The sequence below is a fragment of the Hypanus sabinus genome, unplaced genomic scaffold (genome assembly GCF_030144855.1).
Source record: "Hypanus sabinus isolate sHypSab1 unplaced genomic scaffold, sHypSab1.hap1 scaffold_1271, whole genome shotgun sequence".
Taxonomy (NCBI): domain Eukaryota; kingdom Metazoa; phylum Chordata; class Chondrichthyes; order Myliobatiformes; family Dasyatidae; genus Hypanus; species Hypanus sabinus.
This window is the reverse complement of record NW_026779337.1, coordinates 45,632-61,595: the sequence shown is the minus strand read 5'-3', so window position 1 is coordinate 61,595 and position 15,964 is coordinate 45,632. Positions and strand designations below refer to the sequence as shown.

The following is a 15,964-nucleotide window of genomic DNA, read 5'->3' as shown; positions in this document are numbered from 1 at the left end:
CGCTAGCGGACAGCGGCGGGGAGAGTCGAGCAGTGAGTGGTGACCGCTGGCCCTAACTGAACTAATCCCGTCTGCCTACACAATGTCCATATCCTTCCAGTTCCCTCACATTCATGTATCTATAAACAGGAAGGGTGTGATTGGCAACTAAATATTCCTGGATTTAGTTGCTTCAGGTGTGATAGAGTAGGAGGGGCCAGAGGAGGAGGTGTTGCATTGCTTGTCCGAGAAAATCTTATGGCGGTGCTTTGGAAGGATAGATTAGAGAGCTCCTCTAGGGAGGCTGTTTGGGTGGAATTGAGGAATGGGAAAGGTGTAGTAACACTGATAGGAGTGTATTATAGGCCACCTAATGGGGAGCGTGAGTTGGAAGAGCAAATGTGTAAGCAGATAGCAGATATTTGTAGTAAACACAAGGTGGTGATTGTGGGAGATTTTAATTTTCCACACGTAGACTGGGAAGCTCATTCTGTAAAAGGACTGGATGGTTTAGAGTTTCTGAAATGTGTGCAGGATAGTTTTTTGCAACAATACATAGAAGTACCGACTAGAGATGGGGCAGTGTTGGATCTCCTGTTAGGGAATGCGATAGGTCAGCTGACAGATGTATGTGTTGGGGAGCACTTCGGGTCCAGTGATCACAATAGCATTAGCTTCAATATAATTATGGAGAAGGACAGGACTGGACCTAGAGTTGAGATTTTTGATTGGAGAAAGGCTAACTTTGAGGGGATGCGAAGGGATTTAGAGAGAGTGGATTGGGTCAAGTTGTTTTATGGGAAGGATGTAATAGAGAAATGGAGGTCATTTAAGGGTGAAATTATGAGGGTACAGAATCTTTATGTTCCTGTTAGGTTGAAAGGAAAGGTTAAAGGTTTGAAAGCACCATGGTTTTCAAGGGATATTAGAAATTTGGTTCGGAAAAAGAGGGATGTCTACAATAGATATAGGCAGCATGGAGTAAAGGAATTGCTCGAGGAATATAAAGAATGTAAAAGGAATCTTAAGAAAGAGATTAGAAAAGCTAAAAGAAGATACGAGGTTGGTTTGGCAAATAAGGTGTAAGTAAATCTGAAAGGTTTCTACAGTTATATTAAAAGCAAGAGGATAGTGAGGGATAAAATTGGCCCCTTAGAGAATCAGAGTGATCAGCTATGTGTGGAGCCGAGGGAGATGGGAGAGATTTTGAATGATTTCTTCTCTTTGGTATTCACTAAGGAGAAGGATATTGAATTGTGTAAGGTGTGGGAAACAAGTAAGGAAGTTATGGAACCTATGACAATTAAAGAGGTGGAAGTACTGGCACTTTTAAGAAATTTAAAAGTGGATAACTCTCCGGGTCCTGACAGGATATTCCCCAGGACCTTGAGGGAAGTTTGTGTAGAAATAGCAGGAGCTCTGACGGAGATCTTTAAGATGTCATTAGAAACGGGGATTGTGCCGGAGGATTGGCGTATTGCTCATGTGGTTCCATTGTTTAAAAAGGGTTCTAGAAGGAAGCCTAGCAATTATAGACCTGTCAGTTTGACATCAGTGGTGGGTAAATTAATGGAAAGTATTCTTAGAGATAGTATTAATAATTATCTGGATAGACAGGATCTGATTAGGAGTAGCCAGCATGGATTTGTGCGTGGAAGGTCATGTTTGACAAACCTTATTGAATTTTTTGAAGAAGTTACGAGGAATGTTGACGAGGGTAAGGCAGTGGATGTAGTCTATATGGACTTCAGCAAAGCCTTTGACAAGGTTCCACATGGAAGGTTAGTTAAGAAGGTTCAGTCGTTAGGTATTAATGCTGGAGAAATAAAATGGATTCAACAGTGGCTGGATGGGAGATGCCAGAGAGTAGTGGTGGATAATTGTTTATCGGGATGGAGGCCAGTGACTAGCGGGGTGCCTCAGGGATCTGTTTTGGGCCCAATGTTGTTTGTAATATACATAAATGATCTGGATGATGGGGTGGTAAATTGGATTAGTAAGTATGCCGATGATACTAAGGTAGAAGGTGTTGTGGATAATGAGGTGGGTTTTCAAAGCTTGCAGGGAGATTTATGCCGGTTAGAAGAATGGGCTGAACGTTGGCAGATGGAGTTTAATGCTGAGAAGTGTGAGGTTCTACATTTTGGCAGGAATAATCCAAATAGAACATACAGGGTAAATGGTAGGGCATTGAGGAATGCAGAGGAACAGAGAGATCTAGGAATAACAGTGCATAGTTCCCTGAAGGTGGAGTCTCATGTAGATAGGGTGGTGAAGAAGGCTTTTGGAACGCTGGCCTTTATAAATCAGAGCATTGAGTACAGAAGTTGGAATGTAATGTTAAAATTGTACAAGGCATTGGTAAGGCCAAATTTAGAATATTGTGTGCAGTTCTGGTCACCGAATTATAGGAAAGATATCAATAAATTAGAGAGAGTGCAGAGACAATTTACTAGGATGTTACCTGGGTTTCAGCACTTAAGTTACAGAGAAAGGTTGAACAAGTTAGGTCTCTATTCATTGGAGCGTAGAAGGTTGAGGGGGGATTTGATCGAGGTATTTAAAATTTTGAGAGGGATAGATAGAGTTGACGTGAATAGGCTGTTTCCATTGAGAGTAGGGGAGATTCAAACGAGAGGACATGGTTTGAGAGTTAGGGGGCAGAAGTTGAAGGGAAACACGAGGGGGTATTTCTTTACTCAGAGAGTGATAGCTGTGTGGAATGAGCTTCCTGTAGAAGTAGTAGAGGCCAGTTCAGTTGTGACATTTTAGGTAAAATTGGATAGGTATATGGACAGGAAAGGAGTGGAGGGATATGGGCTGAGTGCGGGTAGGTGGGACTAGGTGAGATTAAGAGTTCGGCACGGACTAGGAGGGCTGAGATGGCCTGTTTCCGTGCTGTGATTGTTATATGGTTATATGGTCCCTTAAAAATCACTAATGAATCGGCCTCTACCACCATTCCAGGTACCCCACCCCCTGTGTTTAAAAAAAACTTGCCCTCACATCTCCTTTGAAATTACCCCCTCTCACCTTCAATGGGTGCCCTCTGGTATTGGACATTTCAACCCCGGGGCAAAAACTACCTATCGTCAATCCCTGCCTCTCGTGATCTGCCCAGGCCTTAGTCAACATCGAAATCTGTGGACAGCGGAAGGAGCAGAGCCTCTCGTAATCTTAGAGAAGCTCTTTCAGACCTCTCCGTCAGCCTCCGGCCCAGGTTTGTCCGCCCCCTAATCCGGGCAGCATCCTGGTTGAACCTCTCAGGCGTCAGCGAGAGGTAGGCTCTTTGGCCCATCTAGCCCACGCCGAACCATTTAATCTGCCTCGTCCCGCACCGGGACCACAGCCCTCCCGTCCACGTCCCTGTCCAAACTTCTCCTAAAACGTCAGTGATCGGAATCGCCTCCACCACTTGCGACGGGCAGCTTGTTTCACGTTCCCACCACCCTCTGAGTGAAGGAGTTTTCCCCTCACCTTCCCCTTGAACAGTTCACCTTTCACCCTCAACCCATGACCTTTGGTTGCAGTCCCACCCAGCCTCAGCAGAAACAGCCCACTTGTGTTGACCCGCTCTGTACCCCTTCATAGTCTTGGGTACCTCTTATCAAATCTCCCCTACACTCCAGCGAATAAAATCCTAACCTATTCAGTCTTTCCTTATAACTGAGACCCTCCATATCCCAGCAACCTCTCTGTACTCTGACCATTTTATTTACAACTTTCTTGTGGGAGATGTGACGGAGCGAGGAGGAATTTCACAAAACAGCCACGTCTCCAGGGTTTCACCAAAAACGATTAAATATCCGAATAACACACACAAAATGCTGGTGGAACACAGCAGGCCAGGCAGCGTCTACAGGGAGAAGCACTGTCAACGTTTCGGGCCCAGACCCTTCGTCAGAACTCAAAACAGGTTCAATACCGCCCCCTGCTGACCGGGAAGATTCAGGAGAGTGGTCCCAACATCTAAAACAGGTTCAATACCGCCCCCTGCTGACCGGGAGTGTGAGGAGGATTCAGGAGAGTGGTCCCAACATCTAAAACAGGTTCAATACCGCCCCCTGCTGACTGGGAGGATTCAGGAGAGTGGTCCCAACATCTAAAACAGGTTCAATACCGCCGCCTGCTGACCGGGAGTGTGAGGAGGATTCAGGAGAGTGGTCCCAACATCTAAAACAGGTTCAATACCGCCCCCTGCTGACTAGGAGGATTCAGGAGAGTGGTCCCAACATCTAAAACAGGTTCAATACCGCCCCCTGCTGACCAGGAGGATTCAGGAGAGTGGTCCCAACATCTAAAACAGGTTCAATACCGCCCCCTGCTGACTAGGAGGATTCAGGAGAGTGGTCCCAACATCTAAAACAGGTTCAATACCGCCCCCTGCTGACCAGGAGGATTCAGGAGAGTGGTCCCAACATCTAAACCAGGTTCAATACCGCCCCCTGCTGACCGGGAGTGTGAGGAGGATTCAGGAGAGTGGTCCCAACATCTAAAACAGGTTCAATACCGCCCCCTGCTGACCGGGAGTGTGAGGAGGATTCAGGAGAGTGGTCCCAACATCTAAAACAGGTTCAATACCGCCCCCTGCTGACCGGGAGTGTGAGGAGGATTCAGGAGAGTGGTCCCAACATCTAAAACAGGTTCAATACCGCCCCTTGCTGACTGGGAGTGTGAGGAGGATTCAGGAGTGTGGTCCCAACATCTAAAACAGGTTCAATTCCGCCCCCTGCTGACCGGGAGGATTCAGGAGAGTGGTCCCAACATCTCAAACAGGTTCAATACCGCCCCCTGCTGACCGGGAGTGTGAGGAGGATTCAGGAGAGTGGTCCCAACATCTAAAACAGGTTCAATTCCGCCCCCTGCTGACCGGGAGGATTCAGGAGAGTGGTCCCAACATCTCAAACAGGTTCAATACCGCCCCCTGCTGACCAACAACAACACACAAAATGCTGGTGGAATACAGCAGGCCAGGCAGCATCTACAGGGAGAAGCACTTTCGACGTTTCAGGCCGAGACCCTTCGTCAGGACTAATTGAAAGGAAAGATAGTAAGAGATTTGAAAGTAGTGGGGGGGAGGGGGAAATGCGAAATGATAGAAGACCGGAGGGGTTGGGGTGAAGCTGAGAGCTGGAAAAGTGATTGGTGAAAGTGATACAGAGCTGGAGAAGGGAAAGGATCATGGGACGGGAGGCCTAGGGAGAAAGAAAGGAGGAGGGGGAAGCATCAGAGGGAGATGGAGAACAGGCAGAGCGATGGGCAGAGAGAGAGCAAAAAAGCAAATAACTAAATATGTCAGGGATGGGGTAAGAAGGGGAGGAGGGGCATTAACGGAAGTTAGAGAAGTCAATGTTCATGCCATCAGGTTGGAGGCTACCCAGCCGGTATATAAGGTGTTGTTCCTCCAACCTGAGTGTGGCTTCATCTTGACAGTAGAGGAGGCCGTGGATAGATATATCAGAATGGGAATGGGACGTGGAATTAAAATGCGTGGCCACCGGGAGATCCTGCTTTCTCTGGCAGACCGAGCGTAGGTGTTCAAATATCTGAATGTTATTATTGTTATTCTCCCCACCAGCCACCAGCCCCCTCTCCCCAAACCCCGCTTCCGTGAAATTCCCTCGGTTTAATGAGCGGCCACTGTTAAATTCCCCGCTCCATTTATTTCGACTGCGCCCCTGGTTCTGTGACTCTGTGGTTGAGTTCCTCTCCCTTGTCTATTACAGGGGCGACGATGGGGAGAGGAAGCTGGGGACTCCGGGCACTCCGGGGTGCCGCGACCTAGAGGTGGCTCTGCAGAGGCTGTCCCTGCGGCAGCAGTCCAGCCAAGACCAGGCCGCCCTCGAGCAGGAGCTGGAGCGGCAGCTGACCGCTCCGCCCGGCGACGACCCTTCATCCAGCGGCGTCCTCACGCCCGCCGAGAGCGTCCTGTCGATGGGCACCAACTACTCTGGGAGTTCGGGCCACACGGCCTACTCCGGCCTCTCTGTCGGTTCCTACCCGGATAAGCTGAAGATTGTGAAGCCGTTGGAAGGTGAGGCCTGTAAGGCCTCTAGGCCCGAGGCAGGCCCTCTGGGTTTCTATCGCACCTTTGACCTCAATCCAGTAAACGTTCCTCGAGCAAAACTGTAGGAACTGTTGTGCGCTGGAGCTTAACCACGCTGTCGGGAAAATTCAAGTTCCATGACGAAGGCTCTTGACTCGAAATGCTGACTGTTTATCGATGTTTCCTGACCTGCTAAGTTCCTCCAGCACTTTGTTGTTCCAAGCATCCTACCGTCTTTCCAAACTTCGGAAGGCTCATGAGAATGATCCCGGGAGTGAAAGGGTTATCATATCGAAGCCTCTGGTCCTGTACTCGCCGGAGTTTTGGAGAAAGTCGGGGGTGCGGGGAGTGGGATCTCATTGAAACCTATCATACGCTGGAAAGCCAGGATAGAGTGGATGTGGAGAGGATGTTTCCTATAGTGGGGGAGTCTAGGACCAGAGGAGACAGATAGAGTGGATGTGGAGAGGATGTTTCCTATAGTGGGGGAGTCTAGGACCAGAGGACACAGATAGAGTGGATATGGAGAGGATGTTTCCTATAGTCTAGGACCAGAGGACACAGATAGAGTGGATGTGGAGAGGATGTTTCCTATAGTGCGGGAGTCTAGGACCAGAGGACACAGATAGGGTGGATGTGGAGAGGATGTTTCCTACAGTGGGGGAGTCTAGGACCAGAGGACACAGATAGAGTGGATGTGGAGAGGATGATTCCTATAGTGGGGGAGTCTGTACCTCCTCCCTGATGGCGGAGGGGAAGAAGCTGTTCCTGAATCGTTGAGTGTGAGCCTTCAGTCTCCTGTACCTCCTCCCTGTTGGTAACAATGAGAAGCGGGCCCGTCCTGGGTGATGGGGGGTCCTTAATGATGGATGCCGCCTTTTTGAGGCATCGTCCTTTTTAAGGAGTCCTGGACGATGGGGAGGGCAGTGCCCATGAGGAAGATAGCTGAGCTTACAACTTTCTTGTCCTTCCATACCAGCCCTTTAAGCAAGCTCTCCACGATACATCTGAAGAAATCTGGGAGATTTATTATCAATTTTTGGAAAAACCATAAAGCAGTGGAGCAGGTTTAGGCCGATTGACCCAACGAGTCTGCTCTGCTGATGTATCAGTAATCTGAATCCGATTCTCCTGCCTTCTTTCCGCAAGGTTTGACCCCCCCCCCCCGACTATTCAAGAACCAATCAACCTCTGCTTTCGTTGTACCCCGTGACTCGGCCTCCACAGCCGAGTTGCACAGATTCACCACCCTCTGGTGAAAGAAATTCCTCCTCCCCTCTCTTCTGAAGCGACGTCTGCTGTAGGAATCATCCTGAAGGAAAGATTCCTCAGGGTTGGAAGGTTGATGAAGATTCATTGTCAGCATTATGTCCTGTGTCGTATGACATCATCATTACGTCCTTTTGTCGTATGCCATCATCATTATGCGCCATGTCATTAGACGAGGGCGGTCGTGGCCTTTCCGTGACCATGATTGTTCTTGGCAAATTTTATCTCCAGAAGTGTTTTGCCATCGCCTTCTCCCGGGCAGTGTCCTTACAAGATGGGTGACCCCAGCCATTAGCGATACTCTTCAGAGGTTGCCCGCCTGCCGTCAGTGGTCGCGTCACCAGGCTGCTCGTACGACCGTCCACCGCCTGCTCCCACGGTTTCACCCGACCCTGATCGGGGGGGGGGGGGTAAGCAGGTGCTACACCTCGCCCAAGGGTGACCCGCAGGCTGGCCTCACACCTCCTTTGGTAGAGATGTTCCTCGACCCTTCCACGCCTGAAGATCAGCGTGCTTCGGCACAGGGGATTCTGCAGACGCTGGAAACCCACAGCAAGACACACACACACTCACACACAAAATGCCGGAGGAACTCAGCAGGTCGGGCAGCGTCTGCGGGAACGGATAAAAAGTCGACGTTTCGGGCCGAGACCCTTCGTCGGGAGCGGGAAGGGAGGGGAGAAGCCAGGGTCAGAAGGTGGGAGGGAGGGGGAGGAGTGGCAGGTGACAGGTGAGGGGGAGGGGGAGGAGGACAAGCTGACAGGTGAGACCAGCTGAGGGGGAAGCTGGGAGGGAACAGGTGGAAAAGTGAAGGGCTGTGGGGGGGGGGGTGTCGTTACGGAAAAATTGGAGTGTACAGTGCCCGTGCGTCTCTCTGCTCTCATCAGTCCAGCTCTCGACATCTCTTCCTCTGCCAGTTGGTCCTCCCCTGTCTTTCTGACTCACCCCACTCCCTGCCCCTTGTACCCCCCCACCCCCGCGCACCACCCCCTCCAAGATTCGAGGCTGAAAATTCCAGATTGTTTGCAAATTACAATTCACATTTGATCACAAATGTAAAGGAGAATTGAATAATTGCTACTCCAGATCTGATGCAAAAAAAAGATAAAGAAATAATGAATAATGAAAAAACACAATAAATATAATTACATTAGCTTATAGACACAAATTGATTGTCTAAGGTGACGCTGGGCACAGGAGTGTCTGTACACAAGGTGACTCTGACAGGAAATGACAAAGTAGTGGTGATTGGGGGTGTGGAGGGGTGGGTCAGTGGGTGACTGGGAGTGTGGAGGGGTGGGTCAGTGGGTGATTGGGTGTGTGGAGGGGGGGGTCAGTGGGTGATTGGGGGTGTGGAGGGGTGGGTCAGTGGGTGATTGGGGGTGTGGAGGGGTGGGTCAGTGGGTGATTGGGGGTGTGGAGGGGTGGGTCAGTGGGTGATTGGGGGTGTGGAGGGGTGGGTCAGTGGGTGATTGGGGGTGTGGAGGGGTGGGTCAGTGGGTGATTGGGGGTGTGGAGGGGTGGGTCAGTGGGTGATTGGGGGTGTGGAGGGGTGGGTCAGTGGGTGATTGGGGGTGTGGAGGGGTAGGTCAGTAGGTGATTGGGGGTGTGGAGGGGTGGGTCAGTGGGTGATTGGGGGTGTGGAGGGGTGGGTCAGTGGGAGATTGGGGGGTGTGGAGGGGTGGGTCAGTGGGTGATTGGGGGTGTGGAGGGGTGGGTCAGTGGGTGATTGGGGGTGTGGAGGGGTGGGTCAGTGGGTGATTGGGGGTGTGGAGGGGTGGGTCAGTGGGTGATTGGGGGTGTGGAGGGGTGGGTCAGTGGGTGATTGAGGGTGTGGAGCGGTGGGTCAGTGGGTGATTGGGGGTGTGGAGGGGTGGGTCAGTGGGTGATTGGGGTGTGGAGGGGTGGGTCAGTGGGTGATTGGGGGTATGGAGGGGTGTGTCAGTGGGTGATTGTGGGTGTGGAGGGGTGGGTCAGTGGGTGATTGGGGGTGTGGAAGGATGGGTCAGTGGGTGATTGGGGGTGTGGAGGGGTGGGTCAGTGGGTGATTGGGGGTGTGGAGGGGTGGGTCAGTGGGTGATTGGGGGTGTGGAAGGATGGGTCAGTGGGTGATTGGGGGTGTGGAGGGGTGGGTCAGTGGGTGATTGGGGGTGTGGAGGGGTGGGTCAGTGGGTGATTGGGGCTGTGGAGGGATGGGTCAGTGGGTGATTGGGGGTGTGGAAGGATGGGTCAGTGGGTGATTGGGGGTGTGGAGGGGTGGGTGATTGGGGGTGTGGAAGGATGGGTCAGTGGGTGATTGGGGGTGTGGAGGGGTGGGTGATTGGGGGTGTGGAGGGGTGGGTCAGTGGGTGATTGGGGGTGTGGAGGGGTGGGTCAGTGGGTGATTGGGGGTGTGGAAGGATGGGTCAGTGGGTGATTGGGGGTGTGGAGGGGTGGGTCAGTGGGTGATTGGGGGTGTGGAGGGGTGGGTGATTGGGGGTGTGGAGGGGTGGGTCAGTGGGTGATTGGGGGTGTGGAAGGATGGGTCAGTGGGTGATTGGGGGTGTGGAGGGATGGGTCAGTGGGTGATTGGGGGTGTGGAGGGATGGGTCAGTGGGTGATTGGGGGTGTGGAGGGGTGGGTCAGTGGGTGATTGGGTGTGTGGAGGGGTGGGTCAGTGGGTGATTGGGGGTGTGGAGGGGTGGGTCAGTGGGTGGTTGGGGGTGTGGAGGGGTGGGTCAGTGGGTGACTGGGGGAGTGGAGGGGTGGGTCAGTGGGTGACTGGGGGTGTGGAGGGGTGGGTCAGTGGGTGGTTGGGAGTGTGGAGGGGTGGGTCAGTGGATGATTGGGGGTGTGGAGGGGTGGGTCAGTGGGTGATTGGGGGTGTGGAGGGGCGGGTCAGTGGGTGATTGGGGGTGTGAAGGGGTGGATCATTGGGTGATTGGGGGTGTGGAGGGGTGGGTCAGTGGGTGATTGGGAGTGTGGAGGGGTGGGTCAATGGGTGATTGGGGGTGTGGAGGGGTGGGTCAGTGGGTGATTGGGGGTGTGGAGGGGTGGGTCAGTGGGTGATTGGGGGTGTGGAAGGATGGGTCAGTGGGTGATTGGGGGTGTGGAGGGGCGGGTCAGTGGGTGATTGGGGGTGTGAAGGGGTGGATCATTGGGTGATTGGGGGTGTGGAGGGGTGGGTCAGTGGGTGATTGGGAGTGTGGAGGGGTGGGTCAGTGAGTGGAGGTGTTGATCAGCCTCACTGCTTGGGGAAAGTCACTGTTTTTGAGTCTGGTGGTTCCTGGTGTGGATGATATGTAGCCTCCTCCCCGACGGGAGTGGGACAGACAGTCCTTGAGCAGGGTGGGTGGGGCCCCTTTCTGTATCTGTGTCTGTGATTGTGTGGGTAGGCTGGGGAGGGGGATGCGTTGGGCAGTTTTGACTCCCCGTTGTGGAGAATTCCTGTCTGTCACGGTCCAGTTTCCGCACCGGGCAGTGATGCATAGTGTTGGGCCGCCCCCCACTGGCCATCTGTAGAATGACAGGAGTCCGGGTGTGCAAATGACAGGAGTCCGGGTGTGCAAATGACAGGAGTAATGACAGGAGTACGGGTGTGCAAAGTCCGGCTCTGTCCAGCCTGCTCGGAAAGTGGAGGCTTTGGTGCAGATTCTGGGCCGGACAGCAGGGGTTCCCCGAACTTTTTTTCTGCCCCCCCCCCACCTCCCTGGTTGGGAGCCCCCTGCATGGAGAGGTCTGACTCTCGGTGTGCCCTCAGTGGAGAGAGGATTGTAAGGGTGGGGCGAGTTGGCAGGGAGATGGGAACTGCCCGTGGGATCAGTCTGTGCTTATTGACCCCTCTGCCCGTCTTGTTGGTGCAGGCTCGGCCACTCTGCACCAGTGGAAGCAGCTCGCCCAGCCGCACCTTGGGGGGATATTGGAGCCGCGCCCGGGTGTGCTCACCAAAGACTTCTGCCAGCTGGAGACGTGCGCGGACGAGGTCTACAACCTCCACGACCTGGAGGAGGATGAGCCCGACTACAGCCTGTTCCAGCAGCCGGCCGGGCCTCCGCCCGAGCAGCCCAGGACAGACGTCAATGGTGAGTGTACGGCCAGGGAGGGGGCAGCAGTCAGTCAACGTGGCACTGACACGCCCCTCACCGTGACACCGATACGTCCCTCAGTGTGACACTGACACACCCCTCACCGTGACACCGATACGCCCCTCAGTGTCACACTGACACACCCCTCACCGTGACACCGATACGCCCCTCAGTGTCACACTGACACACCCCTCACCGTGACACCGATACGCCCCTCAGTGTCACACTGACACTCCCCTCACCGTGACACCGATACGCCCCTCAGTGTCACACTGACACACCCCTCACCATGACACCGATACGCCCCTCAGTGTCACACCGACACACCCCTCACCGTGACACCGATACGCCCCTCAGTGTCACACCGACACTCCCCTCACCGTGACACCGATACGCCCCTCAGTGTCACACTGACACACCCCTCACCGTGACACCGATACGCCCCTCGGTGTCACACTGACACACCCCTCACCGTGACACCGATACGCCCCTCAGTGTCACACTGACACACCCCTCACCGTGACACCGATACGCCCCTCAGTGTCACACTGACACACCCCTCACCGTGACACCGATACGCCCCTCAGTGTCACACTGACACACCCCTCACCGTGACACCGATACGCCCCTCAGTGTCACACTGACACACCCCTCACCGTGACACCGATACGCCCCTCGGTGTCACACTGACACACCCCTCACCGTGACACCGATACGCCCCTCAGTGTCACACTGACACACCCCTCACCGTGACACCGATACGCCCCTCAGTGTCACACTGACACACCCCTCACCGTGACACCGATACGCCCCTCGGTGTCACACTGACACACCCCTCACCCTGACACCGATACGCCCCTCAGTGTCACACTGACACACCCCTCACCGTGACACCGATACGCCCCTCGGTGTCACACTGACACACCCCTCACCGTGACACCGATACGCCCCTCAGTGTCACACTGACACACCCCTCACCGTGACACCGATACGCCCCTCAGTGTCACACTGACACACCCCTCACCGTGACACCGATACGCCCCTCAGTGTCACACTGACACACCCCTCACCGTGACACCGATACGCCCCTCAGTGTCACACTGACACACCCCTCACCGTGACACCGATACGCCCCTCAGTGTGACACTGACACACCCCTCACCGTGACACCGATATGCCCCTCAGTGTCACACTGACACACCCCTCACCGTGACACCGATACGCCCCTCAGTGTCACACTGACACACCTCTCACCGTGACACCGATACGCCCCTCAGTGTCACACTGACACACCCCTCACCGTGACACCGATACGCCCCTCAGTGTCACACTGACACACCTCTCACCGTGACACCGATACGCCCCTCAGTGTCACACTGACACACCCCTCACCGTGACACCGATACGCCCCTCAGTGTCACACTGACACACACCCTCACCGTGACACCGATACGCCCCTCAGTGTCACACTGACACACCCCTCACCGTGACACCGATACGCCCCTCAGTGTGACACCGACACACCCCTCACCGTGACACCGATACGCCCCTCAGTGTCACACCGACACACCCCTCACCGTGACACCGATACGCCCTCAGTGTCACACTGACACACCCCTCACCGTGACACCGATACGCCCTCAGTGTCACACTGACACACCCCTCACCGTGACACCGATACGCCCCTCAGTGTCACACTGACACACCCCTCACCGTGACACCGATACGCCCCTCGGTGTCACACTGACACACCCCTCACCGTGACACCGATACGCCCCTCAGTGTGACACTGACACACCCCTCACCGTGACACCGATACGCCCCTCAGTGTCACACTGACACACCCCTCACCGTGACACCGATACGCCCCTCAGTGTCACACTGACACACCCCTCACCGTGACACCGATACGCCCCTCAGTGTCACACTGACACACCCCTCACCGTGACACCGATACGCCCCTCAGTGTCACACTGACACACCCCTCACCGTGACACCGATACGCCCCTCAGTGTCACACTGACACACCCCTCAGTGTCACACTGACACACCCCTCACCGTGACACCGATACGCCCCTCAGTGTCACACTGACACACCCCTCACCGTGACACCGATACGCCCCTCAGTGTCACACTGACACACCCCTCACCGTGACCCCGATACGCCCCTCAGTGTCACACTGACACACCCCTCACCGTGACACCGATACGCCCCTCGGTGTCACACTGACACACCCCTCACCGTGACACCGATACGCCCCTCAGTGTCACACTGACACACCCCTCACTGTGACACCGATACGCCCCTCAGTGTCACACTGACACACCCCTCACCGTGACACCGATACGCCCCTCAGTGTCACACTGACACACCCCTCACCGTGACACCGATACGCCCCTCGGTGTCACACTGACACACCCCTCACCGTGACACCGATACGCCCCTCAGTGTCACACTGACACACCCCTCACCGTGACACCGATACGCCCCTCAGTGTCACACTGACACACCCCTCACCGTGACACCGATACGCCCCTCAGTGTCACACTGACACACCCCTCACCGTGACACCGATACGCCCCTCAGTGTCACACTGACACACCCCTCACCGTGACACCGATACGCCCCTCAGTGTCACACTGACACACCCCTCACCGTGACACCGATACGCCCCTCGGTGTCACACTGACACACCCCTCACCCTGACACCGATACGCCCCTCAGTGTCACACTGACACACCCCTCACCGTGACACCGATACGCCCCTCAGTGTCACACTGACACACCCCTCACCGTGACACCGATACGCCCCTCAGTGTCACACTGACACACCCTCACCGTGACACCGATACGCCCCTCAGTGTCACACTGACACACCCCTCACAGTGACACCGATACGCCCCTCAGTGTCACACTGACACACCCCTCACCGTGACACCGATACGCCCCTCAGTGTCACACTGACACACCCCTCACCGTGACACCGATACGCCCTCAGTGTCACACCGACACACCCCTCACCGTGACACCGATACGCCCCTCAGTGTCACACCGACACACCCCTCACCGTGACACCGATACGCCCCTCAGTGTCACACTGACACACCCCTCACCGTGACACCGATACGCCCCTCGGTGTCACACCGACACACCCCTCACCGTGACACCGATACGCCCCTCAGTGTCACACTGACACACCCCTCACCGTGACACCGATACGCCCCTCAGTGTCACACTGACACTCCCCTCACCGTGACACCGATACGTCCCTCAGTGTCACACTGACACACCCCTCACCGTGACACCGATACGCCCCTCAGTGTCACACTGACACACCCCTCACCGTGACACCGATACGCCCCTCAGTGTCACACTGACACACCCCTCACCGTGACACCGATACGCCCCTCAGTGTCACACTGACACACCCCTCACCGTGACACCGATACGCCCCTCAGTGTCACACTGACACTCCCCACATCCCTCACTGTGACACCGACACTCCCCACACCCCTCACTGTGACACTGACACACCCCACATCCCTCACTGTGACACTGACACTCCCCACACCCCTCACTGTAACACTGACACTCCCCACACCCCTCACTGTGACACTGACACACCCGACACCCCTCACTGTGACACCGACACACCCCTCACTGTGACACCGACACACCCCACTCCCCTCACCATGACACCGACACACCCCACACCCCTCACTGTGATACTGACACACCCCTCATCCCTCACTGTGACACTGACACACCCCTCACCCCTCACTGTGACACTGACACTCCCCACACCCCTCACTGTGACACTGACACACCCCACACCCCTCACTGTGACACCGACACACCCCACTCCCCTCACCATGACACCGACACACCCCACACCCCTCACTGTGATACTGACACACCCCTCATCCCTCACTGTGACACTGACACACCGCTCACCCCTCACTGTGATACCGACACTTCCCACACCCTCACTGTGACACTGACACACCGCTCACCCCTCACTGTGATACCGACACTTCCCTCACCCCTCACTGTGACACTGACACACCCCACACCCCTCATGTAACACCGACACACCCCACACCCCTCACTGTGACACTGATACACCCCACACCCCTCACTGTGACACTGACACACCCCACACCCCTCATGTAACACCGACACACCCCACACCCCTCACTGTGACACTGACACACCCCCACACCCCTCACTGTGACAGTGACACACCCCACACCCCTCACTGTGACACCGACACACCCACACCCCTCACCGTGACACCGACACACCCACACCCCTCACCGTGACACTGACACACCCCACACCCCTCACTGTGACACTGACACACCCCTCACCCCTCACCGTGACACTGACACACCCCACACCCCTCACTGTGACACTGACACACCCCTCATCCCTCACTGTGACACTGACACACCCCACACCCCTCACTGTGACACTGACACACCCCACACCCCTCACTGTGATACTGACACACCCGACACCCCTCACCGTGACACTGACACACCCCACACCCCTCACCGTGACACTGACACACCCCACACCCCTCACCGTGACACTGACACACCC

General features: G+C 55.1%; 1 protein-coding gene across 1 annotated transcript in view; it reads left to right on the top strand.

The window, feature by feature from the left end:
• LOC132386720 (trafficking kinesin-binding protein 1-like) overlaps positions 1 to 15,964 on the top strand; it is a 67,381-nt gene that overhangs the window by 35,709 nt on the left and 15,708 nt on the right. Inside the window, exons 10-11 of the mRNA XM_059959069.1 lie at positions 5,706 to 6,013; positions 11,137 to 11,355. Coding sequence (XP_059815052.1) covers positions 5,706 to 6,013; positions 11,137 to 11,355 — 527 coding nt within the window. The remainder of the gene's footprint in view (positions 1 to 5,705; positions 6,014 to 11,136; positions 11,356 to 15,964) is intronic.